At 40.6% G+C, this 19,903-nt stretch overlaps 1 protein-coding gene across 1 annotated transcript; it reads right to left on the minus strand.

Moving 5' to 3' along the window:
- Positions 1-2,840: 2,840 nt before the first annotated feature.
- Positions 2,841-13,072, minus strand: RBM24 (RNA binding motif protein 24). Its single transcript, XM_028513289.2, has 4 exons — positions 12,770-13,072; positions 11,486-11,609; positions 10,002-10,056; positions 2,841-3,463 (listed from the first exon to the last, which is right to left on the minus strand). The coding sequence occupies exons 1-4, from the start codon at positions 12,935-12,937 to the stop codon at positions 3,103-3,105; spliced, it is 708 nt and encodes a 235-aa protein (XP_028369090.1). The 5' UTR covers positions 12,938-13,072; the 3' UTR covers positions 2,841-3,102.
- Positions 13,073-19,903: the final 6,831 nt, after the last annotated feature.

Consider the following 19,903-nt stretch of genomic DNA (forward strand, 5'->3'; position numbering starts at 1 on the left):
GCCCTTCTCCCCTCTTTATTAGATATTAAGAACTTTTATTTATTTACTTTCAGAAATATATGTGTTAGTATCATAAAGTAAAAAAGTTCCCCTCTCTACAACTGCTAATATTGATATTATATAGATCAGAATTTTTTTTTTTTAAGGTACAGCCTTCTGGCTTTCCTGAGTATGGCTATTTTTGACAAGCTTTTCCCAGAACTGTGTGACCTATTTTTAATTGATAAATCAAATAATGTTTCATTTTAAAGTTCAGCAATCAATGTATGGCTTATTGAGAGCAAAAGTGACCTTGCATAAATCTGAAAAGTTAAATGTAGAACATATCCTTTGAAATAAAATAATCATTGATGCATTGAATGAATTAAATAGCTTAGATATCATTTTACTGATCCAAGATGATACCTTGGGATACAATAATATCTCTCCCTAGAAATAAGCTGGTGTCTATTTTTTGTTGGTAAGTAAAGGCAATTAAGTTTAAGACTGTGATGGCTCTAAATAGGATACGAGTTCTCATAAAGCAGAAAGTGTGATAGAATCTGTTATCAAAATTTCCTGCTGTTAATAATTTAAAAAAAATAATGGAGTTAATTAAAGATATCATGTTACAGATTTGGGCAATATTAAGACCAACAAACAATCCATTCCATAATTAACATAATATATACACTTCAAGACAATATGACATTCATTTGATGTTCTCATACACACCTTATTAGGATGCTGCCAGGTCATTGTGGCAAAACATTAAAAAATGACAACATCTTACTAGGTGACTTCTTTTTTTGCTAGCTTTCACTATTGGGCATTATAACAACTGCTACCAGTGATCATTTATCAAAGACTTACTAAATATTTAGCTCTGTGCCAAGTAGTTGATATACTCTAATATTCAAAGAACCATGTGAGATAGGTGTTATTGTCCCAATATTATAAATTAGAAATCAATAAAAACCTCACCCCAAAAGTGGATTACGAAAACAACTTGTTCCATTCACATTGCTAGAACGTGGTATAGTCTGGTGCCAAACCAGTTCCCCTGACCCCAGCATCACCACGCCACTCCACCTGCAGATCGACCAGCCCCTTCTGTAGCCCACTCCTTCCAGTCTGCGGTGACATGAAGAGTCTTCTAGGGTGCACTGTCAGGGAGGGCCCTTATCATTTGCTACATATAAGCTATATACTGAGTTAATGAAATTTACTTAGAAGGTACAAAAACAGCATGTCCAGGAAGTTTTCTGTTTACCGAAATTGTTATAAGTAAATCATGACCATTAATTTTAGTTAAAAAGAGAAATCACTCTACCATTATGACAAAATTAGAAACAATGCAACAGGAGTTTTTAAAAATTATATTTAATACAAGTGAATAGATTAGAAGATCTGAAATGTTATAAAGCAATGTACATAATGAATAAATAATCTGCACAGGAGAGTCATGTCTACATTACATAACACTGTCTAGGATGGGAATACTTAAAGTAAATCCAGTGATAATGGAGAAAGTCCATAAAAATGCTAACCTGTCTTCCCTTGTATGAAATTGTTCAAGTATAAAAATCCAATACAGTGTAAAATAGTATTCAATTTAGTTTAAGAATAAAAATTACAAGTATTGCAGTTTCAGAAGAAAAATGTAAAGCAGCATTTAAAAACTACATAAGAATAGTGTTATACTAATGAAGTACCAATAAATGAGATCTACACAAGCAAAAATTAGAGAAGCATGAAACTAGCACTATATCCTGTTTTTAAAAACCTAAAAGCTAAAATAAACTAAAATGTGTTAATGTAAGAGTACTCTCTTATACAGTGCACATATGAATTTAAATAAATCCAACTCAACATCTTTAGCTGAACAGGTTAATATTTAATATGCTACATCTAGACCTACTAAATAATTTATGCCATGAGATGAATACATAATTTTACAGTGTCACATCTAAAGTTCCTTTCTTTAGAGTGCAGCATAGTAAAACTTAAAAATAAATATCTTAAATAGCATACTATTAAGGCACAGTATAAACCACATTATCATTACCTCTGAAGAACTGTAATCTCAGTAACTCTGTTGTCTCATGTACTGTATTCACTAATAAATAGTTTTAAATAGGACTCTGAAATAGATACTAAAAAGTGTAAAATTATTCAAAAAGGGAAAAAAATAAATGTCCTTAAGACAATTCTTAAGGGTTTAGAGTCTGCAAACTTTGCCTGCCTTTAATCATAAGCCACAAGTCGACACAATAAATAGAAAGAGAAGGCTGTTGTAGTAAAAGCCTGATCCTATTTCAGAATCAGAATTGCTGACACCAGCAGATACAAGTTTCCCAAAATTGAAACAGGATGGGGAGAGGGATTAGAATGTGACAAGCTCATCAAACAAGCACAAGTGATGTGTTCTTTCCAGAACTGTGTGTGTTACTGATTGTCTGTACAGCTGTTGCACCCATCAATTCCACATCACTTGTTCCACAGTCCAGCTCATCCACAGGATAAGATGAGAAAATAGCTTTGGTGCCTGTCCACCATTTCACCCACTGCCACGTTCCTAGATTGATTGTTCGATGCCCATTTCTGAGAGAGTAAGAACATTACCTTCTTACTTGAAAAAGTTCTATAGGCCATAGCAACTTAAAAACGACAATCAGTGCTTTCACCATTTTTTAAAAATCTGCTTTTAAATGTAATTCAAGCTACATATTGCTCACTCTGTATTCCCTGGTTCAACTAGATTCAAATAACGTTTTCTAACTTGTAAAGGCAGTTTGCTTCCCTGATACTATAAAAAGAGCAAAAATAAAAACCCCATTATAAAAGTGAAGTTCCATAGTTACTCCTGCCATCATTTCCTAGCGGCCTTTCATTTACTCAGGCTCTTTGGGATTAGTTTCCAAAACTGCGCCCACTTCCCTCTCGCTTACCTCATTCTCACCTAGAACACTATTGGAGTATAAAAATAATAATAATTCTGCTTCACAACAGCATAGCATTTTTTTAAAGCTGTTTAAGTCAATGTTAACTCTGATTAGCTACTAAAAATCGGGAAATCGGGAGGGAAAGAGAAAACAATTCAACGTTGATCAGATGGCTGGTCTACTGCATTCGGTCTGTTTGCAGTTGCTGAGGCTGGTACTGGCCAAACGCGGCTGCAGCGGCGGCTGCAGCGGCGGCAGCTGCAGCTGTCCCAGGTGCGGCGGCGAGCGGCTGCTGCACCGCATAGCCGTAGCCGCCCGCGGTGACGTAGCCCGCCGCAGCTGGCGAGGCTGCGTAGGGGTACTGGTCGTAGGCGGCTGCTGCGGCGGCAGCGGCTGCGGCGGCGGAGTATTGCGCGTACGCGGCTCCAGTGTAATCAATGTAAGGTGCGGTGGAGGCCGCCGCTGCGGTCGGCTGCACGTGCGGAATGACCACTCCAGGCTGCACGAAGGCCTGAGGGTAGACATAGTGGGCAGGTATCCTGTTGAGAAACGAAAAACAAAGTCAGGCAGCAGTTGCCTCTTAGCTGTAGCACTGCTTGCTCAGAGATATGACAAACTCAAATTTAGTGGTTATTATGAGCATAGGGTTGCCACAATATCTGCTTTCCAGGGGCACGTGACAGGACTCTGGCAGTAGCCAAAGTGACAGAATGCCCCCAGAGGAATTCAACAACAAAAATGTGATACCCTCTCTGCTAGAATTTTTGTGAATGATCATTTTGAACCAGTAATTATCATTTAGCAAAACTTTGGAGAATAAATCAAGGTTCATGAGGGCTATGAACATAAGAGGTATTTAATAAATGCTTAATTGATGAAGCCTTTAGGAACTTGTGATGAGTTCATAAAACAAAACTGTTTAGCAGATAGAAAAGATTCTCAGCTGTGAGTAGAGGACTCAAAAAGTAATCCATGATCATTCAGTTCCAAGGGGTGATGGCTGGTTTGTCAAAGCTAAAAGTTCAACAAAATCCATGTTTGTTATCATGGCAACCCTACTTGAAGTTGCTATGCAGACTCAGCACACATTAATCCCTCTGCAACCTCAGTCACCCTTATTAAAAAATAATAATAAAAAAGAAGCAGGCGACAAAATAAAAAAGGAGTTTAAATAAAAGTTCACAAGTGTGGTAAACACAGCAGAATCACACTTCTCAAACGAACTGTAGTGCAGCTCACTCTATCACAAGAGGCTGTTGTGGGAAGCTACAGAAACGCTATCAACACTCATGGCAGTGACTCCCAAAGAGAGGTGCAGCACGCTTTTTGCCTTTCTTTCTTTATTTTTCTCCATAAAATTCATAAGGACACAAGGGTCAATCAAACCTGTTTGACTATCAGGCAACTGAAGGTCAGCCAGCTTGTTTATCTCTATGCAAGACAGACAGAAGGGGTTTTGGGGAAATGATGAGGTTGAGGGAAAAGGTAGGGACAGGGAAATACAACTAAATATTACTAAAATTAATAAAACTCAAAAGGTTTACATAATAGAATAAGGAAACATTTTTTGCGCATCTACTAACTCTTATTTTAGTATCCGAATCAACAGAAATAAATTAGCATATCTGCTTTAAATCTGCCTACAAATAGATATTTTATATGGATCATCTATTGTTATATATTATCCTGCAAAAGTTCAAGAAACTGAAACACAAACAAGTACCTTTTAAAATTATACATTCAGAGATCACATACAAGACACACTCCAATGACTGAACTTACACATTAAATTTGTTAAAAATGAAATCACAAGAGGTATTTTTAAAAACCCATGCATCTCAGTTCTCACTCTTGGGATTCATTACTGTCCACTTAAAACACTACCATGAACATCTGGTTTATTTCATCTTTCTTTAAAATAATCTCCAAAAACCCTTTATATTTTTAAAAATATGACACTACTGTATAATGCCATCTGGGTGTTGGCAAAGCCAACTTACAAGAAGTACAAACAACAACCTTCAAATTTTAAAACACTGAAAACAGAAAAATTCACATCTAGATATCCAAAACCAGATTTTGCTTTGCCTTTTCAGAGTTTTACTGAAAATACTCATTAATGAACATCCATGAAAAAGATGTATTTATCACAGAGGGTAATGAACTTTGACCCCAATGATAAAAATACATCCAATTTTACTAGACTTGCAGATCTTTCCCAGTGCCAGGAGAAACCACGTCATCGAGGGTTTCTCAGGACACTCAGCAATGTTCTTAATTGCTTGTTAGAAACCAGACGCATGGTCACGCACACACTCAAAGCTTCTCTGCAGGTCAGGTGACTGGTTCACTCACAGCGACAGGTGTGGCTTTATGAAGTGCTGTCCCTGGAGGCCACTGTGTCCACAATGTGCGGACATGCCTAAGAGAGCCTACACTCATGCCAGTTTACATGTGGTGATGGACAGCAGGGGCTGCAGCAGGGCTATTTTTGATCCTGTCATGCGACAAGGGTTTCCAGCGGGTAAAATGTCTTTATAAGGCCAAAGTAAAACATCTATCAGCTGCAAAGGCCAGCCAGTATGAAGCTCACTGATATGGAAATATTAACCCTTGTACTCCCAAAGTTTTAAAGACAACACCATGTTTGCTAGGTTCTTATCTTCAAAGAAAGGTGTTAAGTGAAAATAATTTCAGCCTACAACAAGGCTGATTAAAACTGTGTTTGTGTGTGGGCACATGAGGAATGCAGTAAAAGATAGGCAGGGTTGCTAACATGACTCTTGATTCTTCATTTATTTTACATTAATAGTTTTCATTGGATAATGTCAACTTATGAGAGTATAAAGTTCCTGGGACTGTTGGAATCCTACATGAAGTTTAGTGAGGGTTAGGAAGATATGTGGAAGACAAGTAAGACCCTGGAGTCCTTTAAGGCTTAGAGAAAGGAGAACCCAGAAAACAATGGAGAGCCTATAATATCTCAGTAAAGGGAGGAGGGCAGAACTGGACTAAAACATAAGGTTGCACTTCTGAAGGAATTCCTGTATTAGGAGTTCTTTCAATAGTCTAAGAAACCCATTAAGGCAGTTTGAGACTCTCCCTCCTACTAATATCTTCAGTATTCTTTCCCTCAAGTAATCACAGAATGCATACACCTAGCAGTTATAAAAGCACAAGAACATGGCAGACACTCTGGGCAATTTCCAAAGAAAATTTACTATGTTTTCCTATTCTTCCTATCTCTTCAGGTCCCTCTGTCATCTCTCTGTGATTTCTGGCATCCTAACTGGTTTCCTCTTCCAATCTATCACAAAACTACCATGCTTCATCTCGTTTGCTTGCCCAAGTAATTTATGGCCCCTGACATCTTTCTAAACTAAGTACAAATTTCCTAAACTTTAGTATGCTAGATCTTTAATGATTCTGGCTCCAAAATACTTGCTCCAATATTACTCCCCATCTTTCCTTGAACCCAAATCAGCTGGGCTCCTCAGTATTTCTGGGCTATCCCACACATTCCAATGCACTCATCTTCACTTGTGCCGTCCTTTTGCTGGTGAAGCCAGTCTTCATTCCATGTGCACCAGTTGAAATCCAAATCCCACTCACCCTAGGTCCCGCACTCACTCCGTATGGAGCCTTTAGGAATTTGCTTCAACCTTTTGCCCTCATACATTCACCATATGTGAAATAAACCTAATATTTCTAACCCTGAATTGTTGTGCATTAAATAAAAGTATGCAAAGAGCCTACAATGACGAACATAGGTAAGCACTCAATACAAGACTTCCTTATCATCTACCATACTTTAAAATCTAGGTCAACGTCTACCTCCATTCTGGATCCCGCCAAACTGATATCTCTCCCCCTTATCTGAAGATTCAGGAACAGCCATTCTGGGTGCTTTTCAGTTTTCTTATGGAATCACGAGAGTGGAGTTGTGTCTTATTAGCTACAGCTCGACACAGAGGCAAGAACATGAATTCTGAGGTTGGGCAGAACATGATGATGAACTTAGAATGAGACTCTACCACTTAGTAGCCCTGTGGTAAGTTCATTCACCTCTCTTCATCTCAGTTTCTTCACTCAATGGAAAGATCATTAACAGTGTCTTCATCAAATAATTATTGTGAGAATTAAATTATATAATTTATTTAAATCTCTTATCAGTAGCAGATGTTCAGTTAATGCTAGTTATTGTCCCTCCTGTCCTTTATAGCAGACAGTATAGTACCTAGTACAGTGTTAACACAACGAGCCTAAAATTTAGCACTTAAACGTATACTGATTAAGTGTTTAAGTGTATTTCAACTTGATCTAAACTAGCCTAGAAACTTTTACTCACAGATCTGCATTCTCTCTTCTCCAAGATTTTAATAAAATGCTTCTTTCAGACATAAAACACTTACGACATATTGTTCGGCACAATCACAAGTTTGTACACATCTACCCACTGTTACATCACAAATTCCTCTAGGCCAAGGTTTTCTCTTTAAAGCAACTTGGGGGCCATTTAAGGACCACGTTTTAAAAAAATAGTTCTGTTACCAGAATTTAAAACAAGTCAAATAAAACAAAAAATTCTCAGGCTTTTTTTCCAGGCCTAAAATAAGAACACATAGCATTCAAATAGAATTTAGGATGACCAGGTGTGATTTGTTAGGTACAGACTCTGGGAACCAGAGCAGTGTTGAGAACCCCTTAAAAAAGAAAGAGAAAGCTTGTTTGGTTCATTTGGAATGCTATCTATTTTTAATAAGAATCTCAAGTTCAAACAATTTATGCAAGCAGTAATAATCACCATCCTTTATAAAGACAGCTAATTTAAAAGAGATGAAAAACAAAAGGTTACTATCCAAACATGCTTGATTTAAAAATTCCATATGACACAATTTACTTTGGTTGTTCTTATTTTCCTCGTGCTGCTTTCTTTCTCAAAGACCTATAAGGACTCTGACAACTACTCCATATTTTTATGTCTAGCTTGCAAGACCCTCCATAAACATTCTTTGCACACTGAGTCTTTTCTCCTTTGTGCCTTTGCTTATGCTTACCTCATCCTACACCCTCGACACATGTCCATTCTTCCTTTTACCTGCCTAGGATACAGCTGTTGGTTCAAGTCTAGTTCAAGTCCCCACAAAGCCTCATTCACCTTCTCCAACTCACCTATTTTTTTGCTGTTGTGAATTCCTTTTGTACTGAAAATTATATCAAGTGATTTAGCAACCAAGTTCCCAATGGGTTTGTTTTAGTTCTGAAACTAAAGTGCAATGTCCTTATTTTGTATCACCCCTAACACAGAGAACAATAAACACGCTAATACCTGTTGATCGATTCGGTTGTATCACTATTTCAAGATTAGTGTGAGATCATGACCAAGTTCACCATCACTTCCTAAAATGTAGGTTTTCCTTCCCAATCCCTCCTTCAACAAAGTCAAGACCAATGAGAGGGGTGGGGCCCACCGAAGTAGTTGGACAGATAAAACCACTAATTGTTGTCGGCATCCAGGATAGTTTGGATGGGGCATTGATAAATAGCTATGGATGTGAAAGCCCTTTTAATGATATTGGACAGAAGACCATTCCATGATTTAAAAAAAAAAGCAAAAGTTGGCAGTAAGAGTGAAGTATTGATATGTTAAAGGGAAGATTAAAGAAGGTATTCATGCAATATATAACTTAAATCTTCCAAGTGAACATAGTATTACTTTTTTTGAGGGGGGGGATTCTATTTTCAAGACACATAAGGTAGGTATCGATATAGATAGAATCCAGCTACATTCACATGGAGATGTTTAGGTGTTAAGCTAAAGAAGAAACTATTGGTGAGGATAAAACACTCTTGAACAGCTGAAATATTTGAAAAGGAAGTTTAACTCTGGCATTAGAGTTACAGCAATGCTGATATGTAGAATTCAGCCAAAACAGACTCTCGGTATTCAGAATAAATGTAGGTGTTAGGGGATCGCCCCCGCATATCATGTCTGAATGGAAAGAAAATAAGGGGGCTCAGATGAGGAAAACTGGTGATCACAGAACCCAGAGATAACACAAACATGAGCAGGCTGTTCACCTGAGTTAGGTCTGAAAGATGAAAGTTAGTGCTCCTCTACTGAACAACTTGGCTAGTGTTAACAAAATCTGATGAGAGTTGTTGAACCTTTAAATTAGAAAGTCTAAAAGTGGATACACATTGCAAAAGAAAGAACCCCATTCCCAGAAAACTCCCCAGTAAAACAGAAACTTAGGACATGCAAGCAATGTATCTGTATTCTTACAGAGGGAAATCACACAATTTAGCACTCACTACAAAAGTATGGTTAAATGGAAGTCACAGGCTACAGCTTAAAAGCAAGGAAAAAAAAAAGAGGCCCTTTGCTTCCCATGGCAAAGTCAAAAGTCAACACTCCTCAACACCACCACCAAAACCAAAACACAAAGAGCCCCTTCCCCCGAGGAAAAGAAAACACTTTCACTACAGCTCTTTTCAATTAAGTAAAAAGCACACAGTTTAGCTATCAACACCACTTCATTACTGTAATAAATAAAATAAAGCACACGGAGGTCTATTGACTATTGTGAAAAATAAAACAACACCAACATCCATGCATCGTTAATCACCATCTGAGCTTGTGTGTCTGAGTCTACTGGTTACAGTTTAATTCCAAACAGAACTATTCCACCTCTTATCATCGTATCCTTCTGATCAGTTAGCTTAACTGTATACGAGCCCTGTCAGGTTAGAAAGAGATAAATAAAATTGAGTCAAGTTGAACAGTAGTAATGGTGTTGGGACACAATTGTCTTGTACACAAGTCATACCTGGTATTTTTGTTTTGTTTTGTTAATCATAATCTCAAAATCTGTCTGGCTTGAAGACTGCATACTTGATCAGATACCTTGACTCATCTAAAAATATTTATATTATCAGCATTAAAAATACACAAACATATATGAGTATGTATAACCAGGAACATTCTGTGACATGATGGTCTTGTCTGTACATAAGAAGCAGGTTAACAAATGAAGGCCATATTGAAAGTTAGGAGGGCATGGTTAACTGACTTACCCAAAAGGTCTTTGTATAAGGGCTGGATGAAGTTGTTGAACACCAAAGGCAAAACCTAACAACAAAGCATACCACATTCTCTATTTGTGCATGATTAGACAATTGTAACTCCAAAATGTAAAGAGTAATCACAACTTTTGCTTAGAAAAGAGAAGCATCCTCTTGATATTTTAGAGAAAATATATTTATTGTAAAAGTCAGCTTGATTAATGTTAACTTGTTGATCTAAATAAAAGCTTTAACAGGCTAAAGGTGGAAACTAAAAATTATCTGCAAAGTTTAGTTGACAGATATGGAATTCGACCTTAGAAAATTGGTCCAGGGAAAAATTCTCATGGACTAAAACCAAGAACCAAAGGACTTGATAATGAAGTTCCATGTCACAAGTATTCCTATAATTCTGAATCATGATCTATAAAAAGTCTTTGTAATTTGGAATATTCTGGAACACTCTGAACAATGCTTTGGAAGATTATGGATTTTACAGATTACAGTATAAAAATTCAGAAAATCAAACTCTCCTTTTTTGAATAGTATATACACACATTTAAAAAAATGTTCATGGATATTTGCACATACACCCACTTTCTTGTCAACCTAGTTTTCCAGTAAATTCATTTGGATGAAGGTATCAACCTCTTTCCAAAGTTTCAGATGGAAAGACTCCAGAATGAAGAATACATTATTTAATCAAAGTTGCTTACCGAAGAAAAGATTACATTTGTTCGATAGTTAACTCTCAATTATTTGTGCCAATGCAAAGGGCAGTGTTGTAAATAATGCAAAAGGTCATGTTTTCACACAGACAAAACTGTGTTCCCTCTTGGTGATTAATAACTGTGTGACTTTGGAGTAAACCACTTCTCATCTCTAAACATCAGTTTCTTCATCTGTAACATGAGAGTCTGGAGTATGTGAAATCACTCTATTTTCTTTCACTACTAATATTCGGTGACCTTACGTTAAACATGTATCATCTAGGTGCCTCCGCCTGTACCCTATGCTTTTCTGGGGTCAGTGTTCAAGTCTGCATGCTTGCTTTGAGCCCAGGGCAGCTGGTGGTGAAAGGAGAGACAACACTATGTTGGGAAGCGTAACCAGCTGAAGTTGACAAATGTGGCCCATATAATAATCCACATCCGAGTTTCTACAGGTGGCTGAAAACTGGAAAGTAGAGAGTGCACTCTGACTATGTCATAAAGAAAACAGGTGAGTCAAGCCCAAGTCTGGGTGTGTACAAACTCTCCAGACCTACAAGATCTATTTTTCTATGCAGGAACATTTCAAGTCCTCAAAGGAGTGTTTACAACTCTCATTTATTTATCTTGAATGACTTGGTAGAATAACCAGCCATGGTTTAACTTTACTAAACACATCTACAGGTTCTCGTAGAACCAGTGTATTTTAAATCAGGGATTCATTCTATGCAGTAGTGGGTGTCTCTAGTGGGGTGGGGCAGTAACCAAGGGACCCCTGTTTCTCACCTGGTTGCATTATCCTTGGTTTTGCTCCCAAGTATGCCAGATTCACGTTGGCTTTCCGGCCGTCAATGATGGGGTTGGGATCCTTGCAGGCTCTTTCCGCAGCAGCCCGGTCAGCCATGGTGACCTTAGCAACATACACACACAGACATACATACAAAGCTCTAAATCAACCCTTGAAGAAAACCAGAATGGCACTGGAAAAATTATTCATGATAAAACTAGGGGGGGGGGCTCTTAAACTTTTTCTTTCTTTTTTTATTTTTCTTCCTGGAACTTAACTCCTTGATCCCCCGTCCAACAAAAAAAGGGGGAAAAAGAAAAGAAGAAAACAGAAAAGAAGAAAGAAAACCACATCCTCCCACCCTCCGGGCACACACACACTCCAAATTCTTAAGGGTGCTAGTAGGGCCTGGGAAAAATTTGGAAGCCTGAATTCTGTCTTAGAACTCCTGTAGGTCCTCCTCATCCGTCCCCCTCTCGACCTGGGCCCGGGCCCCTAGATCTCTACCCCGCCTAAGAGGCGCTGTTAGGTAAAAAAAAAAAAAAAAAAAAAAGTCCAGCTTTACATCCGCCGGTGCTCCCAACCACCCGCAAACACTCCCCAACGACAATAGCTATTGTCCTACTCTGGGGCTCCCTGCTCTTGAGCAGCTGAATTCACACGCTTAAATCTCCAGGAAGCTTAATATGTTCTCTTTCAGGTCTGCAAAGGGCCGTAGGATCATCTTTTTAAAAAACCCATTTACAATTAAAAGGAAAGGGGAGGAGCAACCTGGCTTGAGAGAGGAGCCCCAAACCTCCCGGGCTGTCCCCTCCAGGCCCCAGCCGACAGCCAGAAGACACACGCAATTTTACAAAGCAACAGCGTGCTTAACTACCGGTCTCCAACCCGGAGTGCAATACCGTGGGATTGCGCCCCCTCCCTCTAAACCCTCCGCATGCCCCAATCCAATAATCCTTACAGCTCTCCCTTTCCACTCCTGCTCCGCCAGTCCCCTGACACCGCAAGGCGCTCGGTCTCCTCGGAACCCCCTGTGGCAGAGCTGGCCCTCCCTCCCCAGCTCCGCCGCGCACCAGCTTTCCTTTCAGCCCGGAGCTTGGGGGCAGCGTTGCTCACGCCCCAGGGGTTCCTCGCACGGCCTCGCCGAGCCCCAAACAACGATCTCCCGGACTAACCTACTCAGTGGCTCCGTACCCCGCGGTCATCGGTTTCGTAGCCAGGCTCTTAGTCGACCCCCACACCCCATTCTGCCACCGCCACCCCCTCTCAGCCGCGCAACTTACAAATCCGTAGCCCCGGGACTTGCCCGTCTGCCGGTCGGTGATGACGACCGCCTCCTCGATCTCGCCGAAAACCTCGAAGTACTTGCGCAGGCTGGCGTCGGTGGTGTGGTAGGGCAGCCCCCCGACGAAGATCTTGGTGTACGTGGTGTCCTTCTGAGTGGTGTGCATCTTCGCGCCCGCCCCGCGGCTCGGGCTCCGGCTCCGGCTCCGGCTGCGCCTCCTCCTCCGGCTCCGCGTCTCCCGCACCCTTTCGCGGCCGCCGTGGGCCGAGAGCGAGTCCGGGGGTGAGGGCGGCGGCGCGGCGGGGGCGGGCGGCCCGGGGCGGCCGAGGGCACCGGGCGCGCTGCTGCCGAAGTCTCCAGCAGCCCTGGAGACTGGACTTGTCTCTCTCCTCCCGCCCCCCCTGCCGGTCACGGTACAAATTCTCCGGATCGTCTGGGTTAGGATCCGGTTCAATAGAATGTGCAAGCGGTTTCCACTCACCCGGCAGAGAGGCCAAAAAATGAAAAGAAGGGTAGTCCTCAAGCGAAGAACAGGGTGCGTTTAGAGGTAGATTTCTCTTTCTTAGAAACTAGATGTCTCGGGTGGGGCGCTGGTAGGGTCGGTGGGGTGCACGGACGGGCGCGGAGGTGGGTGGGTGGGCGCGGCGGTAGGGTTGGGGGTGGGGGACTCCGCTCGGCTTCGGTTCCCGTTCCGTCCCTTCCGCCGCGGAAGCTGGAAGACAAGTGGCAAAGACGGCTCTCCCCTTCTCTGCTCCCTTCCCCGGCGGGCCGGGGGTCGGCGCCCGGCTGGGAGGGGGCGGGCCGGACGCCTGCGATTGGCCACGGCCGCACCTGGGGCGCCTGGCGCCGCCGCCCCCCAGCTGTTGAGAACAGCTGCTTCTCTCCCGGCGCAGCGACGCGCTGGGCAGCCTGGCTAGGGCTCTGGAGTCAAAGCTAGGGTAGGGCTGGGGACGGCTGGAGGCGGCCTTGCTCTGCGTCGCCTGCTCTAACCCATCATAGTCCCAGGATCCCGGCGCGGCCCCAGCCGGGACGGAGGGTACGGGGTCTGCTCCAGAGGAGGGAGCTGCGTAGCTTTTCAAAATGAAAATGCGAGCTCTTTGCGCTTGGCCGCAGTGACAGAGCCGGCCACCTGGACATCTGAGCTGGGAGCCCCGGGGCCTGGGGAGGTTCGCCGAGAGGCCAATGCGCACTCTGGCGCGGAGGGCCGCGAAGCTCGGGCAAGGATACCCGAGTTGGGTTACCTGTGGTCTGGAGAGTGAGAAGGAGGGCCCCCAACCTTCACTGACCCCAAAGAGCCAGTGCTGGGGACAACTGGCTGGGCAGACCCAGAAGGGAAAAAAAGGTCTAAGCTTGGGTGTGCTGGGGAGAACCATTAGCTTTAATTGCTCAAGTCCCAGCCAAGCTAAGTAACTGTAGACACCTAAATTTATCAGGCACCGCCTTCTGTTTCAGAGGATCATAAATTAGTACTTTAGCCCCCACAGAAACCAAATTTGTGTTTCCTCCCTAACTTATTCCTCCCTAACTATTGGGGAAGATTGGTACACATTTCTCATTATAAATCATCTTTTTTTCTTCCTAAGCAAAGAATGTATTTCCTTCTACTTGAACTGCGAGAATGTTTAGTGACTTCAGCTCAACTGTTTTATCAGGATGTAACTGTAAAAAGGTGCAGTCTTTTGAAATAGACTTGTTGCATAACCACTGGTTTATACCAGCAGACCTTTAATTTGTTGAAAATACACTCATGGGGTTTAGTGCACCCCGTGTATATTTATTTTTTTATATCAGGTTTTTGCAACTTCTTTTTATTAAGAATACATTCAATTAGGCTGAAATCATTGTCATTTGAGGTTTGGATGAAGATATTTAATGAGAGCTGAATGTTTCACCCACCACTGATGGCAGACAATTTGCTTATAAGTCATTTCCACCAGGAGTGTCCACTGAAGTCCATACACTAATTGCCCCTGGGCCATACCATTTATCCCCTTAACGTTGTTTAGTATGTTAACCTATTAGAGAGACACATACTAGTTCTGCTTCCCCTCCTAGGGAACCTTTACAGACAGCCCAAAAGGATGAGATGTATTGCACTTGCAAAAACTAATGGGAATGCAACTAATCTTGTATAAAATGTTAAATTCTGCTTTTCATCATGCTGACTTTGGCATAAAGTTGGCCTTTTAAGGTCACCATTTCTTTACATTTGAACTCCCAGTAGGATATATAGACAAATAAGAAATCTAAAGATTTTTAGAAAAATGTTTTTAAAACCCAATTGAAGAAAAATAAAGCATTTTGCAGGCATATGAGAACCAGCAAGTGAAGTTGTAAACACCCTCTCTTTGTTGTTCAAGTACTGGTATGAAAGAGACTGTGTGTACTACTATGATGAAGGATAATTTTTAAAAATTAGAAAACCAAAGCAGGCGGTGAAACAGAGGAGACATGTTTTTAAATATTCAACAGCCATCTTACAATGTCACTTAAGAATTGCTGTATTTGGATGAGGCTCAGGCAAAAACCCTTTTGTGAGGGGAAGCTGCTTACAGAGAAGCCTTAAAGAGAAGAGTAGCTTTGGCAGTTTCACCTCTTTTCTTACCTTGATGGGGAGCCCACCAGGAGGGGGAGGGGACTGTGATAACATCAAGGAGGGAGAGTGTCTGGGAGTGCAGCCAGCTCCTTGGATATTCACTAGGTACAGATCTACAAGGGTGGTGAGGGTGGTGAGATCTACAAGGAAATTTTGATCCCAGGTTGGAATACCTGTGTTGTAAAAGTCCGCTTCTGGAAATTAAATGCTTTGCTGCCATAGTCCCAGAGAAAATAATGGAGCCACTCTGACTGGTGTGCTTTTAGTAAAAGTCAATAGTTAATAAATAGCTTTGTTTGAAACTTCGTTCATTTGGTAGGAAATGCCTGAATATTCCTGATTTTGAATTCCAGATGTAATTAAAGCATCACTGATGATCTGATGTTTTGTGGTTCTCTCAAACAAAGGTTAAGAGGAATGGAGATTCCTTATTTCCCAAACCATTTTAAGTAGAAGGCATAATTCATGCCCAGTTCAGCTTGATGAACTATCCAGCGCCCCCAACAGGCAGGCACTGTGTTAGGACAAGACATTATTGACACTGGGTTTTGTTTTATATCAGCACAAAGGTGGGTACAGTTACAATAGCCAGACACATTCTTGGTGGATTTATGAACCTGAGCCATCAGGCCATGTAGCCTTAGAGCCATAAAAATCTTTTTGAATTCAAAGTTTCAAGGCTATTAAGTACCAAATATTTCTGTACAATTACCCATTGCAAATTCAGGTTGGAAAAACAATAGTGGGGTAATCCTTTTGCTTTCTCAGCTGCTTTTGGCAGAGAAGAGCACTTGTGTATTTACAGACCTTGTGCAATATGATGTGTGCTTCTTTGCAAAGAAAGAACCATAACATGCTTTAAAAATTATAAATAGGTTTTACGTTTGTCATGTCCAAATTAGTACATATGGATGGCCCTGAATCCTTGTTTCCTATTCCATGGCAAGATCGATATTATTTTATTACTCACAATAAATTACTGTCTACTTTGTTCAAGACCTTAATCTGACTATTAAAGGCCAGAACCAAACTTACAGTCTCACATTCGTTTATCTATTTTCTCCCTTTCTCGTAAATTAATCATGAAAATTAACTTCAGGTCCAAGGTTTATGAGGAATTTTGAGAAAAGAGAGTAATATTTTATGAAGGCAGAGAAGCACTACTCCTGCTCCTAATGTGCCTGCTCCAGGGCCAGCATTATTTGGACCTCAGGACCTCAACCCGGCAGGGTTGATCTCTCAGGGGTTACTGGATCTCCTGCAGGTCAGTTAGATCCTCTGCAGTGTTCTACACCCATGAACACTGAAGAAGTATTTACTGAAGAGATATGATATTTTAAAGATATCTACCTACAAGTTTGATGGGAAAAAAACATACTTTCTTGATTAGAACTGACCACTTGAAGAGTATGTAGGCCAGGCCCTCTTTTTTTTTCCTTAAATAAAAATATATCTTTGATGAAGTCTTTTGTTTTGGTTGTTTGGGAACATTTACCTTGTTTTGAGAGTGTGTGAGCATTTTAATGTAAACCAACAGGTTTTCTGCCCTTTGGAGAAGTCTCATGATCAGCTGTATTTCTGTGGGTTGGTAATTTTCTCTTAGTAACAGATAACAAATACATGCATACATGTAAGAGGTAATGCTGCTATTTTAATGTGCAGAAGAGTTGGCAGTCAGAAGCCTCATCAGTTCAGCTCAGATCCACCTCTGGGAGAATTCTATTCATGCTTCATTAAACCACATCTGAGCTGCTAAGCAAAGTGAAATGGAAATTTATAACTGTTATTCAATCACTGAAGTCATAATGTCTCTTTTGCATCAAACATCCAGAAAATAGAAAGCAGAATAGGGTTTCCTGGAGAATGAGGAAAGGGCAAACATGAAAGTAAGGGGGGACAAAACAGGTTCACGGTCAACTTCTCCCTACCAACAGTTCCACTCTGCCCATGTAGAGGCAGCTTTAGTGTATGCACGCTTTAAATTCTATTTTATACATTTGAAAGGCAAGGAAGAGAATGAAAATATTTTAAACCTATTCTGTGTTTCTTTACATTTTGAAGTCAGTGTGTACTTTGGTTTTAAGTCTTTAAATAATGATCTTCAGAGCTGCCAAGCTATTTTTGATGTGCTCAAAAAGTATTGCATGACTGTTGATGACAGTTTCATCCTAACGGTGTTGCTTGTGTGCTGGGCAGAGGACAGTGTGGTGGAAATAGCGCTGGATCCCAAGACAAGAGACCTGGGGCCTGGCCCAGGCAGTCATTAACCAGGTCCAAGGCTTGTTTGCTTTATTCCATTAAAAAGTTGGAAGGTGGTAAGAAAAACCGTGACAGTCTTCCCTGAGTAGACAGAACCTAGAAGGGAGGATGCCAGCTCGACACTTTATTTACAGATGTGTTTACATCGCCATCCTGGATTAATGAGACAGCACAATGTCAGTTAACACTCAAGTGTTGTTTATTTACTTTTTAATTTAAACTACTTGGGATCATTCTGTAAGATTGATATTTTTCTGCTAATAAAGGGAAAGCATTTGATAACAGAAATTATTAAAAAGCATAAAGATGTACTAAGAAGAAAATCAGAAGCACCCACAGTTTTACTCAGAATAATGTAACATTTTAGAGTGTCTAATAGGTGTTTCTTGTACATAAATATACACTTGTAAGCACACAAACATGAGTTACCCTTTGCATTCTTACTACCAGCTTTTTAACCTAATAGTATATGGCAAATATGTTTTCCTACTATTAAGTAGTTTCTATAATTCATTTTAAATACCTAAATAGCATTTCATTATGCCAATGCTGCCAAATTTAGTTAAGCAATCACCTTTTGTTGGGTATGTATATTATTTCTAATTGTTCTCTATTATGAAGGGCTGTGAGATTAACCTTCTTGTAGATAAATCTTTTTACACATTCATGATGACTTCTTAAAGCTGGTTTCATGAAGGACTCCTAGAATAATGTTTGGTAAATAAAAAGTGCTTAAGTATTTATTTAATGAATGAATAATTTCTTACAAGTTTATATATTATGTTAAAGGGTATGCTCATACTTAGATTTTTTGATACACATTATCAAATTACATTTCAAAAGGTAGCATCAGATTTTATTTCTACCAGCAGCATATTGATATCAGTTTTCCAGAAGCCTCATTGATGCTGCTAAGATAAAAATAATTTCGTTTGCAAGTAAGAAAAATCCTAACTCACAGTGAGTTAAGTAATAAAAAGGAATTTTTGGTCCCCTCTAATTGAAAAGCCCAGAGGCGGAAAGGCTTCCAATGTGGTTAGACCACAAGGGTCATGTCACCAAGACTCGGACTCCATTTGCTGAGGTCGTCTTGCCTCCCCGTCCTCTTCTGCTGCTTGGCTTTGTTCGCTCCCTCAAGGTAACAAGGTGGCTGCCAGCAGCCCCCAGAGCCATGAACCTCCTTGTTCACACACAGAGGAAAATAGATTTTTTCCCCCAACTATCAAAAGAAAGTCCAATCTTCCTTTAGGTTGTATCATCTTAGGTTGCAAGCTCACCTTTGAACTAATCTTAGGGCCAAGGAATGTGACTTGCAGGTTTGCTTAGGCCTGTTTGATTCCGTTTTCCTATGATGGACAAATCACTAGGGCCCAGCGATGATGACACTCTGACTTGCTCAGACCCAGTATGGCCCATTCCTGGAACTGGGGAACCCTACTGAATGTGGACAGGGGATTCTGAGTTCTTTGGGGAAGAAGAAATGGTAGAGTGAATGCTTTGGAAACAACACATAGCTACACTGAACATTAGTATTTAATTTTTAGAATGTGTATTCTCTAGGGTAAAAATGCTCTCTTGTCAATTTTTTTCCATAAGACTATAGACCATTTGTTTTTCTTGTGAGAATTGTCCTTTAAAAAAAAGATGGTGTTTGTTTTTTTTCTTTCAATTTTTAAGAACACTTTAAGGAGCTATTTTGGTAGACCCATGCCAGTAACTCAGATCATCCAGCCCAGCCCCTCATTTTGGAGTTCAGAAAACTGAGGCCTAAAGCGAATATGGCTTCTAAAAGGTCATACATCTAGCACAAGACTCAACTAGGATTCCAATTAATTATGTTTTACCTTTGGAGAAAAATTTGTTAAATTTAGACATAACTTAGATCTACTCAATTACACAAATCTAAATGTGTACATGTGTTCGCCCATGTAACCACTACCCAGATCAAGATATTGAACATTTCCATCAACTCAGAAGATTCCACTGGGAGCCCTTTCCCAATCAATAACAGTCCTCCCCTCACACACACTCACACACACACACACACACACACACACACAATTATAACCATGACTCTAACTTTCATTATCTGGATTAGTTTTGCCTGTTCTTGACTTTCATATATATGTAAATGAAATCATAGAGTACTTATTTACTCTTTTGTGTCTGGCTTCTTTTGCTTCAATCACAATCGTAGCTGAAGATGGTAACACCTCTTCCTCAGTTACTGAAGGGAGAAGTTGAGCTGCAGAGTTTTCAGCCATCCCTGAAGGAGGT

Source organism: Phyllostomus discolor, chromosome 5 (assembly GCF_004126475.2).
Source record: "Phyllostomus discolor isolate MPI-MPIP mPhyDis1 chromosome 5, mPhyDis1.pri.v3, whole genome shotgun sequence".
In the NCBI taxonomy this organism is placed as follows: domain Eukaryota; kingdom Metazoa; phylum Chordata; class Mammalia; order Chiroptera; family Phyllostomidae; genus Phyllostomus; species Phyllostomus discolor.

Excerpts from the sequence above, each read along its gene's own strand:
- RBM24 (XM_028513289.2), bottom strand. The coding sequence starts at position 12,937 with ATGCACACCACTCAGAAGGACACCACGTACACCAAGATCTTCGTCGGG. Across the intron at positions 11,610-12,769 it reads AGTCCCGGGGCTACGGATTT|GTCACCATGGCTGACCGGGC; the intron begins GTAAGTTGCGCG and ends TATGTTGCTAAG. Across the intron at positions 10,057-11,485 it reads ACCAAGGATAATGCAACCAG|GTTTTGCCTTTGGTGTTCAA; the intron begins GTGAGAAACAGG and ends CTTTGTTGTTAG.